This window comes from Mytilus californianus, unplaced genomic scaffold (assembly GCF_021869535.1).
Source record: "Mytilus californianus isolate M0D057914Y unplaced genomic scaffold, xbMytCali1.0.p SCAF_7, whole genome shotgun sequence".
Taxonomy (NCBI): Eukaryota; Metazoa; Mollusca; class Bivalvia; order Mytilida; family Mytilidae; genus Mytilus; species Mytilus californianus.
This window is the reverse complement of record NW_026262723.1, coordinates 97067907-97085674: the sequence shown is the minus strand read 5'-3', so window position 1 is coordinate 97085674 and position 17768 is coordinate 97067907. Positions and strand designations below refer to the sequence as shown.

Sequence of the window (17768 nt, the reverse complement as noted above, 5' to 3'; positions counted from 1 at the left end):
GGTTGTTGACATGTAATAGTGGAAGAGAAGAGGTCGAATACGCTTCCTTGTGATTAGTCAACTGTCGCATCTTCCGATTCATCTTCATCAATAACGACTTTCATTTTCCCTTAAGTTAGGAACATATAAGGGGCGGGTCCAGGTGAGGGCGTAATGGGCGTACGCCCCCCCCCCCCCCTTTTCAAAAAAAAAAACTATCGTAATCTACTTATATTGTTACATTAGTGCATTTCACAATTATTTTATGTTTTTTAGCAAAATAAAGATCCAGAAAATTTTTCGCATCGCTCCGCTCGGCGAAACATTTGATTCTACGCCCCCTCTTTCAAATATCCTAGAAACGCCCCTGAATGATTTATTGAATGATCCTATTACACAATATTCGTCTAGTTTATGAAGTAATTTATTGTCTGATAGGGTGTCGAATGCCTTGGAGAAGTACAGCACGTCGAAGCCAGTTTGGTAACCATCATCATATGATTTCATCAAGTCATGTTATGTGTCTAGTAGTTCGGTTTCACACGGATAGCTAGACCTAACTCAATGGTTACCGGTAATGTAAGCTCTCTGTGCTCACTCAGTCTCTATGTGTTTTACCATGTGCTCGCAGATGATCTGTTCCAGTATCTTACAAGATACATATGTTTATGATGCTATTCTGTAGCTTTCTGATGAGAGTTTAACTACTTTCTTGAATACGCTTTATATGTTGGCGTTTAACCAGTCACTGGCCCGGTAATGTTCCAGTTTTTATGGACTTTGAGTATAAAGATAAAGTCTAAGCAATGCTTAGCCGTAGCGGAAAATATGTACATTATTATGAACTATATAATTTAATGCTATGAAACTTATATCTGATGAACGGGATATTGAGAGGACTTACAAAAAGTATTTCCAGGACAATACCACATACTACACCCAACAACCATCACACGACTTCCTCGAAAAATATATGCGTACAAACACAGTCTAGATAGCCTGACTTTTAATTGACATAAACTGTGGCTGGCTTAAACCAGTACAGTATATGACAGTTTTTCTTTTAAATTTCAAGTCCAATTTGAAGATATTCTTTTATGTGTATAGGTTGATCCCCCTAATTCATGTAACTTTTAGTTAAGTTTCTATTTTTATGTTGCACATCATGTTGTTATTTCTTTCAAGTAAGCTGTCTTATTTTATGATGTACCAATTTTTTAACTCTGATGATGACATATGGATATTTCTTACTTGTTTGTATATATTCATTCATTCCATATGCTGTTAGACGCATTTGTGGATTCGCCGCCCGCAAGTACCCCCGTTGTAAAGGGGTAGTAGTTTCTTAATAAATATACAGATACATTGTATATATATATATATTATGAAATGTCATTTGTATCTATTTTTTATGTAAATATCAGTTTTACTTTTTTTATATAGATAATTGCATTGTTTGTATGTAGATAAACCTATATCTTCCAAATATCTAATTATTTCAAATGGCAAGATTTTGATGAAATATTGAATCCGAATCTATGTATCGAACTTAATTAATTTAAAAGTACAATTGCATGTCATCTGAAACCGTTACGTAACTTCTAAAATCTATATGTAATGTGAAAACTGAATTACCAGTATCATAAAAATGACATGTATTACTTTACAAATACATAGAATTGCATATATCTTCAAGTGACAAGTATTACTTTATAAAAACATAGAGACTAAAGTGTTATTGCACATATATATATATATTGTGATTTATTGTCTATAAAACTATTGAATTATTCGAAATACTAAGGTTTGTTACCCCCAAGAATAGATTGCCTGTACCGTATTTGGCACAATTTCTTGGAGTTTTCAATTTTAAATGCTCTTTAACTTTGTATTCGATTTTAGCCTTCAAACTGTTTAGATTCGAGCGCCACTGACGAGTCTTATGTAGACGAAACGCGCGTTTGGCGTACCAAATTATAAGCCTGGTATCTTTGATGAGTTGTACAAGAACATTTTTAATTCAATTTTCTCAAAAGACCCTTCACTTTTTAAAAGTTATATTGACTGCAAGTAACTTAAATTATTTACATTATTACATTATTCTTTTCCATCATATACATTTATCGCTAGGGTACCAATTTCTATGTATGTTAAATTAGTTACCTTCGTTAAATAAAGAATTTATTATTATAATCAACGCTGAACGGAACCTATCGACTTGTGTAGTGACAGCAGCTGGTGGTATATATATAGAATGGAATTCAAATGAGCAATTATCTATCATTGTCTGTTGTATTCTTGAGTGAACACATGTGTTATAACTTATATATTCTTTTCCATCATATACATCCATCGCTAGGGTAACAAACATCACTCTTTGCATAATAATGACTGATAGGTTGCCAAGTATTCATAATACATAAAAATCACCAAACACTTAGATTGCTGCACGTGTATTTTTTTGTTTACTTATCCTCGGGTTTATACGACATCTTTTACATGGGTTGGAGTAATAAATACATTTTAGGTACTTGTATATAGATATAGGAAGATGTGGTATGAGTGCCAATGAGACAACTCTCCATCCAAGTTACAATTTATAAAAGTAAACCATTATAGTTGTCAATATAACTTTTAAAAAGTGAAGGATCTTTTGAGAAAGCAAATACTAAGTACTTTAAACAATTGTATGAAAGCATATTAGTTTGATAGAAAATATTTTAAAAATCTTCTTTGACAATGTTTAAATGAAAAAAATGATTAATCCAGTTATTTTAGAATCATTTAATGATAGCATATCTAAAACTTAAAAATTAAATAAAGACCAACTTACCAAGATTCTTCCTGTCATTGTCTGGCCAGAAATAAGCTCGCCGGCCCAGTCTTTTGCTTCTGTCATCCATCCAATTTCTGGGTCTGGGGTCTTTAAGAAAATAGTACCTCCTCCAGCTCCACCAACTGTTTGGGAGCCTTTTCTCTTTTCAGGAATAGGTAAAGGTCCGGTATGATTTGCCACTTTTGCTTGAGGTATTTTTTTTCTTTTGTGACAACATATCCACAATATCAGACGGTATACGGCAATAACAACAATTCCAGCAATAAACGTGACAAGACTGGAAAGTAAGAAAATGTACCACCTTCTTTCTGACAGACAGTCATCTGTCGCAGTAGAGTTTGTCATCCTGACAGAAAACTTCTCAGTCTGTACTACACGGCTGCCACAGATATTTCTTCATATTAAATTTAAAGTGACAAGTTACAAGTTACAACAATTTGCTTACATTGTGAATATTGAATATTCCTACATACACAAGACTAAAATTTGTAGTATGTTTATATTTACTATTACTGTTGTTAAATCCCAAATGTCAATGAAAAGAAAACGAATTGATATACAGTGATTCTTCACGTGTGGTTATTCATCGTATTGAACTCCATATAGTAACTAGTCTACTACCTCCCTTCATCAACAGTCTGTGGTTTCCATGTCATCAGTCAAATGGTGTGGTGACAAATCACAATTATTAAATATGCTCCGTTCATTGAAACGGATTCTCTTCTGTAATGTTGTCACACAATAACGGAATATAAATATTAAAAGCTTGTTAGTCGATCATTTATCTTTCACCGAGGCGTAGCGTTGATTATCGATCTACTTCGATTTTCTTAACGTTTTCCTCACCATTTTGCTGCTCAAGAGTTCTGTCGTCAGCATGTACTATATAAATCCGATATTTCTACTTAACAACAAATACATGTAGATATATATTATCTCTGTCATTATTGGGATATTATGTTACTGTAGTATAACGATTTGCTCGATCGATTTTTAAAGGAAAAATCATGATTGAAAATCAAATGTCACAGCTGAATAATATACCACTACTAGTATAAACTTGCACCTAATAAGAAAGTTGATAAAAATGTCCAAGTATATCATATATAATTAAGCGTGTAAGCATAGCAAGATTAATTAGTAAATATAAATAATTTTTTTATATAATTTTGTAATTGATATTTAATTCTTATTTCAATTCAGCTTGGAAAATCGTTTTATTCCTAATTCATATTTGTGTTCTTATTACTAATACGCATGCAATTATTTTCTAGTGGTTGATCTTTAACTAATCGAGGTAAATTATAAATATTTAAGCTTATTACAGTGCTAAGTACATACAGATTTAAAACCTATGGAGTTCGGGTATTAAAGGTTCACAGTGGTTCCTCAAAGTATTGAAGGGCTAAATCAGCGATATGAGACTTGTTTATTGATATTTTGCGTCAAAATTAGGAATTGAAAAATAGGATCTTTCCCCGTCTATACAGTTTGATAAGAATAATTGTATATATAAGCCTGGCTACGACAAAATAAAGCCACAAAATATACAGAGAGCTTAGATGTAAGCCATGATAGTTTAAATCTCCACTAAACATCAAGGCAAGACTTCCATTTGAACCCCCTTACTAGTGGAGTTTTCTAATTCCTTCAACTAGGCAGGTTCAAATGGAAGTCTTTCTAAAAAAAAAAAGACTGTCTTGTAACATGTCTTCTAGAAAAGTAGATTGTCCCGTAGTTTTATATCGGACTAAATAGTAATCAATTGAAAGCTCTTTTAGTGAGCAAGATCAAAACATCCACACCCCCTTTTCATACAGGGGAAGAACTTATAGGATACTACTTGCGTATTGTATTTTTTATTGTTTACTTTTAAGTGTACGCCTCCTTTTTTCTTTCATGATTTCAGATAATAATATTGTCCTACATAACGATATGTCTTATTGCTGAATAAATAAGAGGATTATATGACGAGGGAAAACCTTAATCCAAATGTGAAGAGAGTACGTTAACAAGATGAGGGCCCTATCCAGTCGACAAGAATTAACATGGATATTTTCACAAATGCCGTTTCCTAATTAATGGTCCAATATTTCAGACTTTTATGATTTTCAAACCCATCTGAGAGTTTGAGGAGTCTAATACATCTAAATTTGAGGAGGACCGTGGGCCTACAATAATAAATTACCATGACCCCAAACCCCGATCTGAAATTGACAAACAAAAAATATAATTAAGAAAGGAGGAATTCACCTCTGGAAAATTGAATTTCAATTACGGTAAAATATGTGTCATTTAGTTGCAAATGATGACAATAAGGAAAAGAACAGAATCATGAGTATCCCAATCATATTTGATTGATCAGTATATCGACTCTGTATCATATAACAGAGTTCAATCCTGTAGTCACAAAGGCGTAGTGAAATTTAACTTTCAAATCTTGAAATATTGATTTAAACTCAGAATATCGACATGAGAAATCATGTGGCAATACAATATTGCTATTGTGATTTTTTTAACAAGTGGAAAATTTTGCAATTTAAACATTTCAAGAGCGATAAATCCAACATTTGTTTTTAAATTTCTGTTTACTCTGTTCTAAATGTAAACGTTCTTTATTTGACAGTCACAAATAGTTCAAACTGCCTAACGGCAACGGACAATATATACGAAAACCGGAAATATAAATATAGCTTTGGGCCATGAGACAGCAACCTGCAACGATATAAACAAGTGATTTTGCAATAACCAACGACTACATCTAAAGGTAAAAGTATAACTTGCGAAACGGATTGAAATATAAGAAAAATGAGAATTAAAGGAAAATAAAAGAACAGAGTTCCAATGTCACCGCGTTGCATATATTTTATTTATCCACTGGCAATAACTTATAAACAACTTTATTTGTTTTGCTCTTTAAAACTTTTTATAAATATCTTAGAGAAATGAAGGCTTTAGAGCAAATGCATTTGCTAATTCCGATATATATTTCTATAATACTATTTGGCTCGTGTAATAAATACATTAAAGTTTTAAAAATCGATGAGCCAAATATACAAAAAGTCAGAGCTAAAAAGATTATGTAAGCTCATAAAGTGTGTAAACAAACATGTGGATCCTCCTGGCTAAAATATATATTGTTCTAAAACCACTGTATTGTATATAAATGTTTGTAAATAGATGCATATTCCTGTACATATGTTGCACCCTCTCTGTAAAATTGAGAATGGAAATGGGAATGTGTCAAAGAGACAACAACCCGACCAAAGAGCAGAAAACAGCCGAAGTCCACCATCTATCTGCAATATTTATGAGAATAAATATATTATTATTGATATGATTAATATTTCCAAGGGGCATGCATAACTCTTTTAAAAATATTTATTCGGCACTGATTTTCGAACTTGTCCGAGACATTGCTGGTATAAACCTATGATATAAGTTTCATAAAATCTAGCAAGAATTGTACACACGAGAGCACTAACAATGCAATTTTCCATATAATTAATATTTCCAAGGGGCATAGCTCGTTTCAGTGATTTAGACATCGTCTACAGAAAATTTTAAGATCCCAAGAGTCTAAACAAGGCGTTCACCCAACAATAATGCTGTTTTTTTCTGTGTTGTCAAAATTATGAGGTCTACGTGTCCTGTACCTGTGTATTTTTATATCTTCTAAGGGTACACATTCTAGTTTGCCTTCATCATCTTCATCCTTTAACACAATAATAATATCGTAAAATATCAGCTGCTCGGCACAATATGAAGTCTTAATAAGATATACCCCCGGAACATTTAAGAAATACTGCTACTTAGGTATTTATATATCAGTAAATATTTGTTTTCGTTACCAAAGTACTGGTGGACTATTCTCGTCACATACAATACAATTTTCTTTTATTAGAAAATGATATACCGAGTAGTTTTTGAAACTGGTGAAATGTTCGAGATTTCATATTGATAAAATACTTGTTCATTTGGCGGAAGTGGTTTTTTTTCAACTGTGAACCAACTGTGAACCAACTGTGTCGTTCTTCTCGTCATTTCTTTATATGCACGTAGCATAAATGTGTTTTATCTCTTTTCTCTGAATTTGTAGCCATTAGTACAACTTGTTTCGATTTGCGTAAATTAGAGCTTTAAATAAAATCTAGATTTCTCTATTGTAAACACTTCAAGTTGGCCTTTAGTTGCCTTATAATATTATTTGTTCTTTTTGATTGCTGTGCCACTGACATGTAGGCATGATCTTATTATATCAATTGCGCAAACATACAAAAATCTGACAAAAAAGTTATAGAAACACGAACAGCAATACTAGTATACAAAATACGCTTTTTATAATAATCGTATTACTGTGTACGCCTATATTCTATTGACATAGTGGCAACCATATAACTCCCACCCCACCGGATTTTGGTTATTTTTTGTCAGTTTTCCCCCAAGAAGGACAGAATAGTTGTTACAGTTTCATAAAAAAGCACTTCATTACAAAATGTATATGGACAATGAAATAAAACTTTGGACTTCCAGCTCTCAACACAGTTCAGCTAAGGGGGTTTTGAAAAAAAGATATCTAGGGTCATATATGGGCCAAAAATGAATGACTATTGAAATCACGACTAAGTCGGGGGTCAACGAGTTTTCTATTACAGTAAAGTTTTTTTAAATAGCCTGTTTTCTCCAAATATTTAGAGATTCTAAAAGTTTTTTTTAAGTATTAAAGTAAACATAGACAATATCTAAACCTTCATAATATTTTAAATTAGTTGCTACCAAGAATTTTGGTTTATTAATAACAATAAAACGGAATTAGAATTTTGATGGGAACATGCTTTTTAACGATTGTGGTGCATGAAATAACCTTCATATATATATATTTGAGAAATCCCAATATGATAAGTAAACACGCAAGATCGTATATAGAAAATATAGCGATTTGAAAGCTCTTCTTAATTATGTAGTTATAAAATTCCTGTTCATCAATGGAATATCGAGATTATACATTAATGGGTTCAATATAAGATGAAGAATATCTAAATTGTGGTGTAACTTGTCCTGTATTACCGTTGGTTATTTCATGGAGAATGTATGTTCGTAAAGTTGACACATGTCAAGACTGCTACATCAAAGTACTCGTGACTTTTTTTAATGACATGATTCTATCTTTTTCAAGTCATTCCTTTAAAATTTCGAGCTAACAAATATATTTCTGCAGAATCATCCCGACTAGCATTCGGTTTTACATATTTCACATTTAAAAACAGTTTTCTCATTGCATCTTCCAGTAATTTCTGCTGTCCACCCATCCATATTTTACACAAAACTGCTCCATCTTTTTTCAATACCACAGTTGAAAATCTAATAACTGAAGAACAAAGTTCAATGATTTTGTCATGGTCCATCGATCTGTCACCTGAACAAGCGGGTGCCATGTCACTAAGAACCAAGTCAGCCTTTTTGTTACCAAGTTTCTGAAGAATTTCAGCCTGTGTTATAGCTGAGGTAAAGTCGCACTTGCTTAGTAAAATAGCACCGGTGATGGGGTTCACATGTTGCAGGTCAATGCCTATAGCAGTCCCTTTTGGCCATTTTATATCTGTAAAATATGAACACATTAACGGATTTCCACAAGATAAAACTATACCCATAAACTTTTGTATATTATTGTCTTACACAAACAGAATTATATTCCCACTAATTTTAAAGCAGTTTTAACCTTGTCAGTGGTTGTTTTTTGTTATATATATTGATGACTTATAGCTAATAGAATTTAGAGAATGTTGTGTTACTGACAGCTAGATCTTTGATTGTTCCTATTCAATTTATTTACGACTCATATAGTCTGAACGATTTATAGCTTGACACATTTCACTGGATAGTGAATTCCACACTTTTGGACCACTAAAAGAAAAAACTTGATTTATATAATTCTGTATTTGATTTAGGGACAATAAAATTATCTTATAATGAAAGTCGAGTATTGTACGATTGTTTACTATTTGTAGGTACAATAAGATTTGATAAATATTTTGGTGCCAGTTCATGTTTTGATTTATACATTAATAATGACTTGTCGTAAAGTATTCTCTTAGTAACGGGAATAATTCCAGATTCCTTAAATAGTTCAATAGATGGTTTACGAATATCGTGTTCGTTTAAAATAATTCTAGCTGCCGTTTTTTGCAATTTTAGTAAACTGTCAATTAATAACTTGTTACAGTTTCCCAATACTGAACAACAATAATCCAAATGTGGAAGAATATAAGCATTGTAAAATAGAATTCGTGCATTATGATTCAAGTATTTCTTGATTCTTTTTTGATAACGCTAATGAAGAATTTACTTTTTTTGATAATATGATTAATATGATCATACCAAGACAGAGTTTCGTCAACAAAAAATACCAAGGACTTTTTCACAGTGACTTTCATTAATATGTTGGCCATTAATGAATATATTTAATGTGTCATTGCACATGACAGACAGTTTTTGTTTTGAACCTATACACATTGTCTTCGTTTTTTGACACATTTACTAACATTTTGTTTTCATCACACTAATGACAAATATTTTCTAATACAGCATTTAGTGCCTGACTTATATACCTTTTGTCTTTTCCAAAGTGTTATGATTAGGATTACATTATAAAGGCAAATCATTAATAAATATTAAGAATAATATGGGACCTAAAACTGACCCTTGAGGTACACCTGCTTTTAATGTAGTTTCATTTGAAAAAGTATTTGAAATGGATACGACCTGATGTCTATCGGCCAAATACGAATTTAACCAATGAATTATAAGAACATTTATATTTCTGTAATTTATGAAGGAGCAGTTTATGATTTAGAAGATCAAAAGCTTTACACAGATCCAAAAATACTGCCCCTACAAAATTTCCTTCATCAATGGCTTTTAACCATTTATCAACAAAGACGTCATAGCAGTTTGACATGAATGGTTTGTACGAAAAAACCTGATTGCATGACATACAACAGATTATACTTGTTTAGAAAATGATTTTTACGTGTCACTCAAGGACTTTAGATATTAATAGTAAAATTGCAATAGGTCTGTAGTTAAATAATCATTTTCGAACCTTTATTCTAAAAAACCTGTCAAAACTTTAGCCAGTTTGAATAACGATGGGTATACTGATTTTCTGATGCTTAAATTAAAAATGTGATATAATGGAACTGAAATAAGGTGTGATGACATTTTTAAAAACTTTGCAACGATATTATCAAGACCTGTTGCTTTTGGATTAACTGATGGAGTACAAATTCATTGGTTGTTTGTGGTATGGTAAAAAAGACATTTTCTGGTATACGACTTGAAATATAATTATCAAGTTTTCCAGAACAACTGGTGCTTGAGTTTGAAGTAAGATTAATATTAATCGCCGGGGGGCGAGGGAAGAACAAAAAAATTTGCGAAAGCAAATTTACAGATCTAACGTTGTTGGGCTGATGTTTAGACGAGTTGTATATACAGAATGTACACAGCCATGTATCACCATCACTGCTGGTGATCCGACCGAGAAATCTGTTGTAGAGTTGTCACTAGTTCAGACGTACTTATATATATATATATATATATATAAAAGTCTAAATTGAAAACAACGTTCAAACCTATGATTGCGTTGGATAAAAACCGCAATTTTTATACGTGTGCATGCAAAACAAATTTCTTGGTAGAGGGGTCTAAATACAGCACAAACAACAGTTTCCAAAAGACCAAAAAAGTGAAAAAGTATATTTTAACAAAACGCATTTGACTAGCAGGTCGATCAACTGATGTTCTTAAACCCTGCTGACTGCCATTGGCGATTGCCAAATAAACGGATCACCAGATGTAACAAAATGGATCTTATAATAATTTATTACCAAACAGGAAACAATAAACTTGCGGAAAAGATGGTATACCGCAAACATGAGGTGCAAAAATGTGTACACCATATCCGGATTTCGATAATTAATGTCTCTTCAGTGATGTTAGGAATCGAAACGGTATTTGGAAGGCCAAATATATATATATATATAACCTAGTAAAATAGGCTTTTGATGAACATACATAAGTTCTATCCACTTTGACTCAATTTCTTGCATTTCCAAATCATCCGGTCTAAGCGTATTTATTTGTTTTGAAGTATAAATTAAAAGCCCACCCCCAGATTTACCAATTCTGTCTTTTCTATGTAAATAATAATTGTACCCTAGAATATTTATTTCTTTATTCTTGATACTATTTGACAAAAATGTTTCACTCAAACAAAATATGCGTGTTTGATTTGGATTCTGAAATTAAGTATTCTATTCAGCAAATTTTGGTAAAATATGGTTTATATTCAAGTGACAAATGTTAAGGGATTTATGTGGGAATATAAAAGGATTTATATGGGTATATTTGGAGCATTCTGATCTGTGCTCAAGAAGAAAAATATACACATAGTAGACACTGTCCTGTCTGTTGTTGCAGACTCTATGATGCCCTCTTAATGTCTTTTGTATATTTTCGTAGTTGGGCAATTGTCTGATTGACGTGTACTCCACATTTTCTGCTAGACGGATATGCTGCCATTTCGCGTTTTCGAATTTGATATTTTCTAAGGCGAAACGCGACATCGTGATGGCGAAAACGCATAACCGAGAAATGGTTTTAACTTCGCGTTTTCACGTTTTTCCTAGTGTTTTGAAAATAAAAGAAATTATGACCAAACGTTAAATGCATACATAAAAACATCAATATTGGAGCAAATATTAGATATATACCGGTACTAGTAATCTGGTTGTGTCTGTAAACAATCATACAGTACTAGACTTTTATCAACCGATAATTTTATTGTTCCTAAATCAAACACCATGAATGTAGTTAAACAAATCTGACAATTTTGTATTTTTGATTTTAGTAGTCCAAAAGTGTAGCACTCTACCAGTGAAATTAAAATTTCAAAAATTGTATCTAAATAACAAAAATATTTAGATCATATTATCAAGAGGGTGGTTTATTTGTAATCATGTTTTATCCGACTACCACTACATACGTCACTGTATCTGAGAGTCATCATCAGGAAAATTACCAAACGTGGAATTGCAAGGGAAATTGTACTGAACGAGCTCGTCATTCTACCAAGTATGATCCAGTGAAATTTTGGTTCCAACTAATGCAGGAATAAAAGATACGTCTTATAACCATCGTATCCCCAAATACACATTAAAACCCCACAATCTCCAAAGCTTAACACAAATAAGGAAACAAACCCTAGTTTTGAAATACCGGCCCGACTTACGGTATCTGATAACCGCCACGGGCCATTTCGTGCTGCTGAGAAAGACCTCATGTGGGAGACTTAATTGAATATACACTGAAAGGGATTATTGTGATCATAAATATATTCTTTCAATACAGAATTCTTAAATATTAAGCATATCATTGTATTGTCCGTAAGTATGCCGGCTAATAGTTATGAGTTTATTGTAAAACATAATAATAAAAAGTAATAGTTTATACTGGACTATGGTTTGTATATATTTTTTTACCAGAATAAACAGATCAGATATATTATTGAATCACATAAGTATAAGGTGGTGTACAACGTATTGAACTGATAAGGATGGATCTTTCAATTAATGCAGGAATGTATCACGACACACTACTTTCATTTTGATGTAAAATAAAACATCTTCTATGTAAATACTTTATGGTATAATAAATCTAGAATTTTTGTCCACATGATTTATAAATAACAATAATAGAGGACGAAGTCCCAATTACAGCAAGAAAATCAATCATGAAAAAGGAAAATAAAAAAAAAATCGATATATACTAGTGATTCAAAAATCGTCTTTTTTTAACAATTGCACTTGCGCATTCATGTTTGGAGGCTGTCATGTTGTAAAGCATATAAGTTCCAACAAATTTGTATAGGATATAAAAAGTATCACGAAAATACAATGAAATAATACGATATTTCACCATGTTCTTAGTATGCTCCCTACGAAGTATAAATGTCGATTGGGGTCTTACTCTGGTATCTTTGATGAGTTTTTTGGTACTAAAATAAACTTCAACAAGAGGGATCATACAATTTCCCGCAAATTTGTATATCTGACTACCGAAAAGTATGATGATAAATAAAACAAACATGCATCGATAACCTTCGGATGCTCAACAAGGATATCTTGATATAAAAATCCTTGTCATCAGGTAGCACCTGCCTCGTATTATATGTTCCAGAATTAAAGAAACATAAATGGTAGAAGTCCAGACTATAGTCTATACCACTACTAGCTGCGGAACCGAAGCTCTTAGGTCCTTGTGATATTTTTTTGAAAATTTGCGGATAATATATCTACGGTCCGCAAAATGTCAGAAAGATTTGTCATAAAAATACCATAAGGACCAATAAGAGCTACGGTTCCGCAACTATATCACTACGGTTCTGCGACACCTCAGTTCAACAGCATGGGTGGCCAATAAACTGTTTCCGGTTTTCTTTTCTTTTCGAGTTTTTCGTGTAAAACATCATAATGGAGCATACGATTTCCGTCAAATTTGTATCTGAGGACTATATACGATTTCCCGCAAATGTATATATCTGATTACCGAAAAGTATGATGATAAATAAAAGGCACTTGCAACGATTACGTTGAAATGTAACAATAACAAAAAAGTTAATGTTACATTGGACACTACTTGCCAGAATGCTAGGTTGGGTTAAGAACCGATTAATTACGAACGTAACAATAATATCTGTGTCCACGGTTACGTTGCGTTATTGTTACGTTAGATTTATTAAACTTTTAACCTACTACAGGTTTTTTTTATTAATTCTTCGATATACTTGATATTAATAATAAAAATAATTTTAATAATAATAAACTTTAGATGCGTTTGAATAAAAAATAAAACAATATCAAGAATCAAATTTTATACAGTTATTCGCAGTTCGCGAAAATTTAAGGTCATTCATGTCAAACAGCACTGACTAAACTAATTGATGAATGGTTAAAATATTTAGACAATGGAGAAATAGTTGGTACTGTGTTTTTAGATTTCAGTAAGGCTTTTGACCTTATAAACCATGCCATACTGTTAGAAAAGTTAAAATTTTATCATATAGATTCGATAAAATTATATTTGTCTGAGAGACAACAAGAAGTTCAATACGCTAACATTAAATCTGATAAATCGTTTGTAAAATATGGAGTACCTCAAGGTTCTATTTTAGGTCCTCTGTTATTTTTAATTTATATAAATGATTTACCACTTCATGTTAAACAATCCGACATGGATTTATATGCTGATGATTCAACATTGCATTTTCATAATAAAAACATTGAAAAAATAAACAGCATATTGCAAAATGATTTAAATGCTATACAATCTTGGTGTAACAATAACAGTATGAAAATGAATGCACAAAAAACAAAGTGTATGAAATTGGGTTCAAAACAAAAACTTACACAACTATCAGAATTATGTATTACCGCCAATGAAACATGTATTGAACATGTCAATTCTTTCAAATTACTTGGAATTGACATTGGTGAAAATTTAGGCTGGGAGGATCATGTTGATCGTATATGCAAGATTATCTCATCTAAAATATCACTTTTGTATAAAATTAAAGTATATTTGCCTATACACACAAGACAACTATTTTATAATGCATATATTCTACCATATATAGACTATTGTAGTTCAGTTTGGGGAAATTTATTACAAAAAGATTCAGATAGAATCATAAAACTTCAAAAAAGAGTAGCAAGAATTATACTTGAATGCGCTATTTCTGTTCCATCTAATTTTATGTTTTCATCTAATGCTATCTTTTACAAAAAGAATAAAATACCAACAATCAATTCTAATTTATAAAATTGTAAATGGACTAACACCTGATTACTTAACAATGCTAAATATTAATGATGTGCAACACCACAACTTACGATCTGTCTCTAATAATGATCTATTTGTTCCAAGACCAAATACAAATTTTTATAAAAAATCTTTTCATTATTCTGCAACAAAGGTATGGAATAATTTACCACTCAAAATAAAAAATTGTCGAAATGCAGAGTTCTCGAAAAGTGGTGGTCCTAAGGTTTTGACCACCAAAAACTGCTCAGGACCGACATAATTTCGGAATTTTGTAATAGAAATGATAGCGAGGATCAGCAGAATTTCTTCAAGGACCATCTAGGAAAATAAGATTTTGAGAACTCTGGAAATGTGGAATTATTTAAGAAACATTGTTATAATCATTTTCTTGAAATTTCTATGCAAGTCCAATACTAAGTAATTTGTTTTCTTTCTTTTATTGTAAGAATAAGAAAATTTAATCAAAACTTTACCAATTATTGCCATTTATATGTTTGAATGATTGAATTGTGTATATACTAGTAATATATATTGTATTTTAATGTATGAATGTATGAATGTTAACTGTATACATGTATTTTGTTGGAGGGCCTCAATGAAAATTAGACTACTTCTAATTGAGTTACCCTCTTTAAATAAAGAATTTATTATTATTATTATTATAGATACATCAAAAGCAAAGTTTGACAGCAGTGAACTAAAAGATCGAAAGGTGCAGAAATGACAGTCGTTGGATTGCCCAGAAGAACAAAAAGATTCGGCTTGTCGTTTCTCAAAAGACGGTCACATGAAAAAGAAGGTCAATAATTTGATTACAAAAATATGGGACAGTATATATTGAAGCAAGCTGAAAAAAAAATAAAAAAAGAAGAGTGAACATTTTTTAATGTAATGGCACTATTAATTAATTAATTCTTGATGCACTGTTCAAAAGAACAGGTTTGTACTGTCGCCAATAAGAACGAAAATTCGATCACCGAACAACTGGGCTCTGAAAATGAAAATTGGTTCATCTTCAGCTAAACACTGTTGACACATATCGGCAAATGTCAAATTCAATTGCACTCACAAATATTTCTCGACTTGTATTTTCAAGTTTTATTGGGTTTTCCCCCCATCTCATCCATGCTAAGTAGGATATTGAAATCAGAGATGAGCATATAACATCAGAAAAGGACGGAAATGAAATAATATTAAAAGACAACATAAAACAACCTCACATGTTTCCAACAAAAATTTAGGACGAAAATAATAACATTTCAAGAGTAAAAAAATATTTTTCACCTGAAGCATAGCAGATATGATCAGATATTGAAAGTTGCTATAACTTTAAAAAGGTATATTGCAAAGTGGAACTATTTAGTCTGCAAAACCGACGTGCAAATTGCTGCATCACTCGTTTGCGTCGGACTAAAACATGCTCCCAACTTGAAAGCACACACTGGATTGTAGAAGCTGCCATCAGTGTAAATAAAATAAAAAATCTGTATGCAATATTGTAGCATTGCAGTGTTTACGAATGAACGTTTCCAAGTTGCATTTTAATACATATTACTAGTCCCAGCATACATTGAAGTGCATTAAAGTAACAATAACACAACGCAACCGTAGACACAAGTTTTATTGTTACGTTCGTAATTAATCGGTTCCTTACCCAACCTAGCATCCCGGCAATTAAATTCCAATGTAACAATAACTTTTATTATACTTCATGTCAAGATGCCAGATTTTGATTGGTTGATAAGAGGGAGACAATTTACTCTATCCCATGGCAAATACTCTATTACCCTTCACGGAGACGCTTGATCAAGTGTGCGCTTTAATAAATACGGATGCCGGATTGTTATGTACAGGACGTCATAGTTTACTACTTTGAATTTAAAATTTAATAGACAGTAATAACAGAACATTCAGTATAATAAATTAAATAACTCATATCTGAGAGGGTGATAGAGCAGATTGTTATCCCTCGAAAAGACATTGTCAATCTTGGCTTCGCCTCAGTTGACAATGTTTTCTCAGGGTAACAATCTGCTCTATCACCCTCTCAGCTATATTGTGTTATTTTTATATTGTATTATTGTTACATTTCAACGTAATCGTAGCCAGTACAGACGTCCACCTATACAAACCTTCGGGAGCCTTATCAGGTTGCAACTGCCACATATTATGATGGTTGTAATGATCATTACTACTGTATATGACGTGTATATAGTAAGCTATTTAATCTAACAAATCCTCTACTGTATAGTTAGAAATGATGTATTACAAATTACATAACATGCAGTTAATAATACAACCTATTGCAATATTGTATTATAATTGCCAATCATATATTTTATGTATTATATAATTATTATACAATGTATTTTGTATTCAGCCTTTACCTATTGTTATAATTGCTGGTTTGCGCTCATAAATATTGTCTATTGTCTATTCATTGGAAATTCGTTATCAAATATTCTATGATTCTTTAAACTTACCATTATCATTTGCATTGATCTTCTGCACAATAACTTGCGTCCAAGATCCCGGAGCACACCCACAATCAATAACAAGTTGACCAGGTTTCAGTAACTTGTGTTTTGCATCAATTTCCAATAACTTGAATGCGCTTCGACACCGCCAATCCTCTTCACGTGCCCTTTTAACGTATGGATCTCTAGATTGCCTTTCTAACCAAAGGTTTGAGCTATGTTTTTTGCCGTAATAACGTTTGATTATCACAAAAACTCTAAAATGATGCATTACACGTGCATTTGTTTATTATTTACATTGGAAATCCCCCTTCATTCGGAATAAAAGGTTACTAAGTTAAAACTGTTGGTCCCGGTACAATCATAAATAAGCAAAAGATACGGTACAAAACGTTATCAAGTTTTGTCCGATTATGTACTATAGTCAAGAATAATATGAAAAAGTATTCTGATTTATTGGAGAGATTTAGAAAAAATACTGTTAAATCAGATAAAGGTAAACTCTTGACTTATTTTTCAATTATTTTTTTTTTGGTACAGAAAAATATCTGGAATTAAAAGAATTTAAAGAGAGACTCAGACAAGCACTATGC

The 17768-nt window shown here is 31.9% G+C and overlaps 2 protein-coding genes across 4 annotated transcripts in view; both read right to left on the bottom strand.

Moving 5' to 3' along the window:
• LOC127709077 (calcium-activated potassium channel slowpoke-like) overlaps nt 1-3812 on the bottom strand; it is an 83043-nt gene extending 79231 nt beyond the window's left edge. The window contains exon 1 of one of the 3 annotated variants that reach the window (XM_052214423.1): nt 2813-3812. In XM_052214423.1, coding sequence (XP_052070383.1) covers nt 2813-3160 — 348 coding nt within the window. In that variant the 5' untranslated portion in view covers nt 3161-3812. The remainder of the gene's footprint in view (nt 1-2812) is intronic. The other 2 variants (XM_052214424.1, XM_052214425.1) reach the window with 2 other exon arrangements.
• A 3340-nt stretch (nt 3813-7152) lies between these two features.
• On the bottom strand, nt 7153-17489 carry LOC127709082 (rRNA methyltransferase 2, mitochondrial-like). The gene is made up of 2 exons (XM_052214432.1): nt 17182-17489; nt 7153-8414 (listed from the first exon to the last, which is right to left on the bottom strand). The coding sequence occupies exons 1-2, from the start codon at nt 17444-17446 to the stop codon at nt 7987-7989; spliced, it is 693 nt and encodes a 230-aa protein (XP_052070392.1). The 5' UTR covers nt 17447-17489; the 3' UTR covers nt 7153-7986.
• Nucleotides 17490-17768: the final 279 nt, after the last annotated feature.

Coding starts and splice junctions, on each gene's coding strand:
- LOC127709082 (XM_052214432.1), bottom strand. CDS start 17,446: ATGCATCATTTTAGAGTTTTTGTGATAATCAAACGTTATTACGGCAAA. Junction 8,415..17,181: donor GATCAATGCAAATGATAATG/GTAAGTTTAAAG, acceptor CATATTTTACAG/ATATAAAATGGCCAAAAGGG.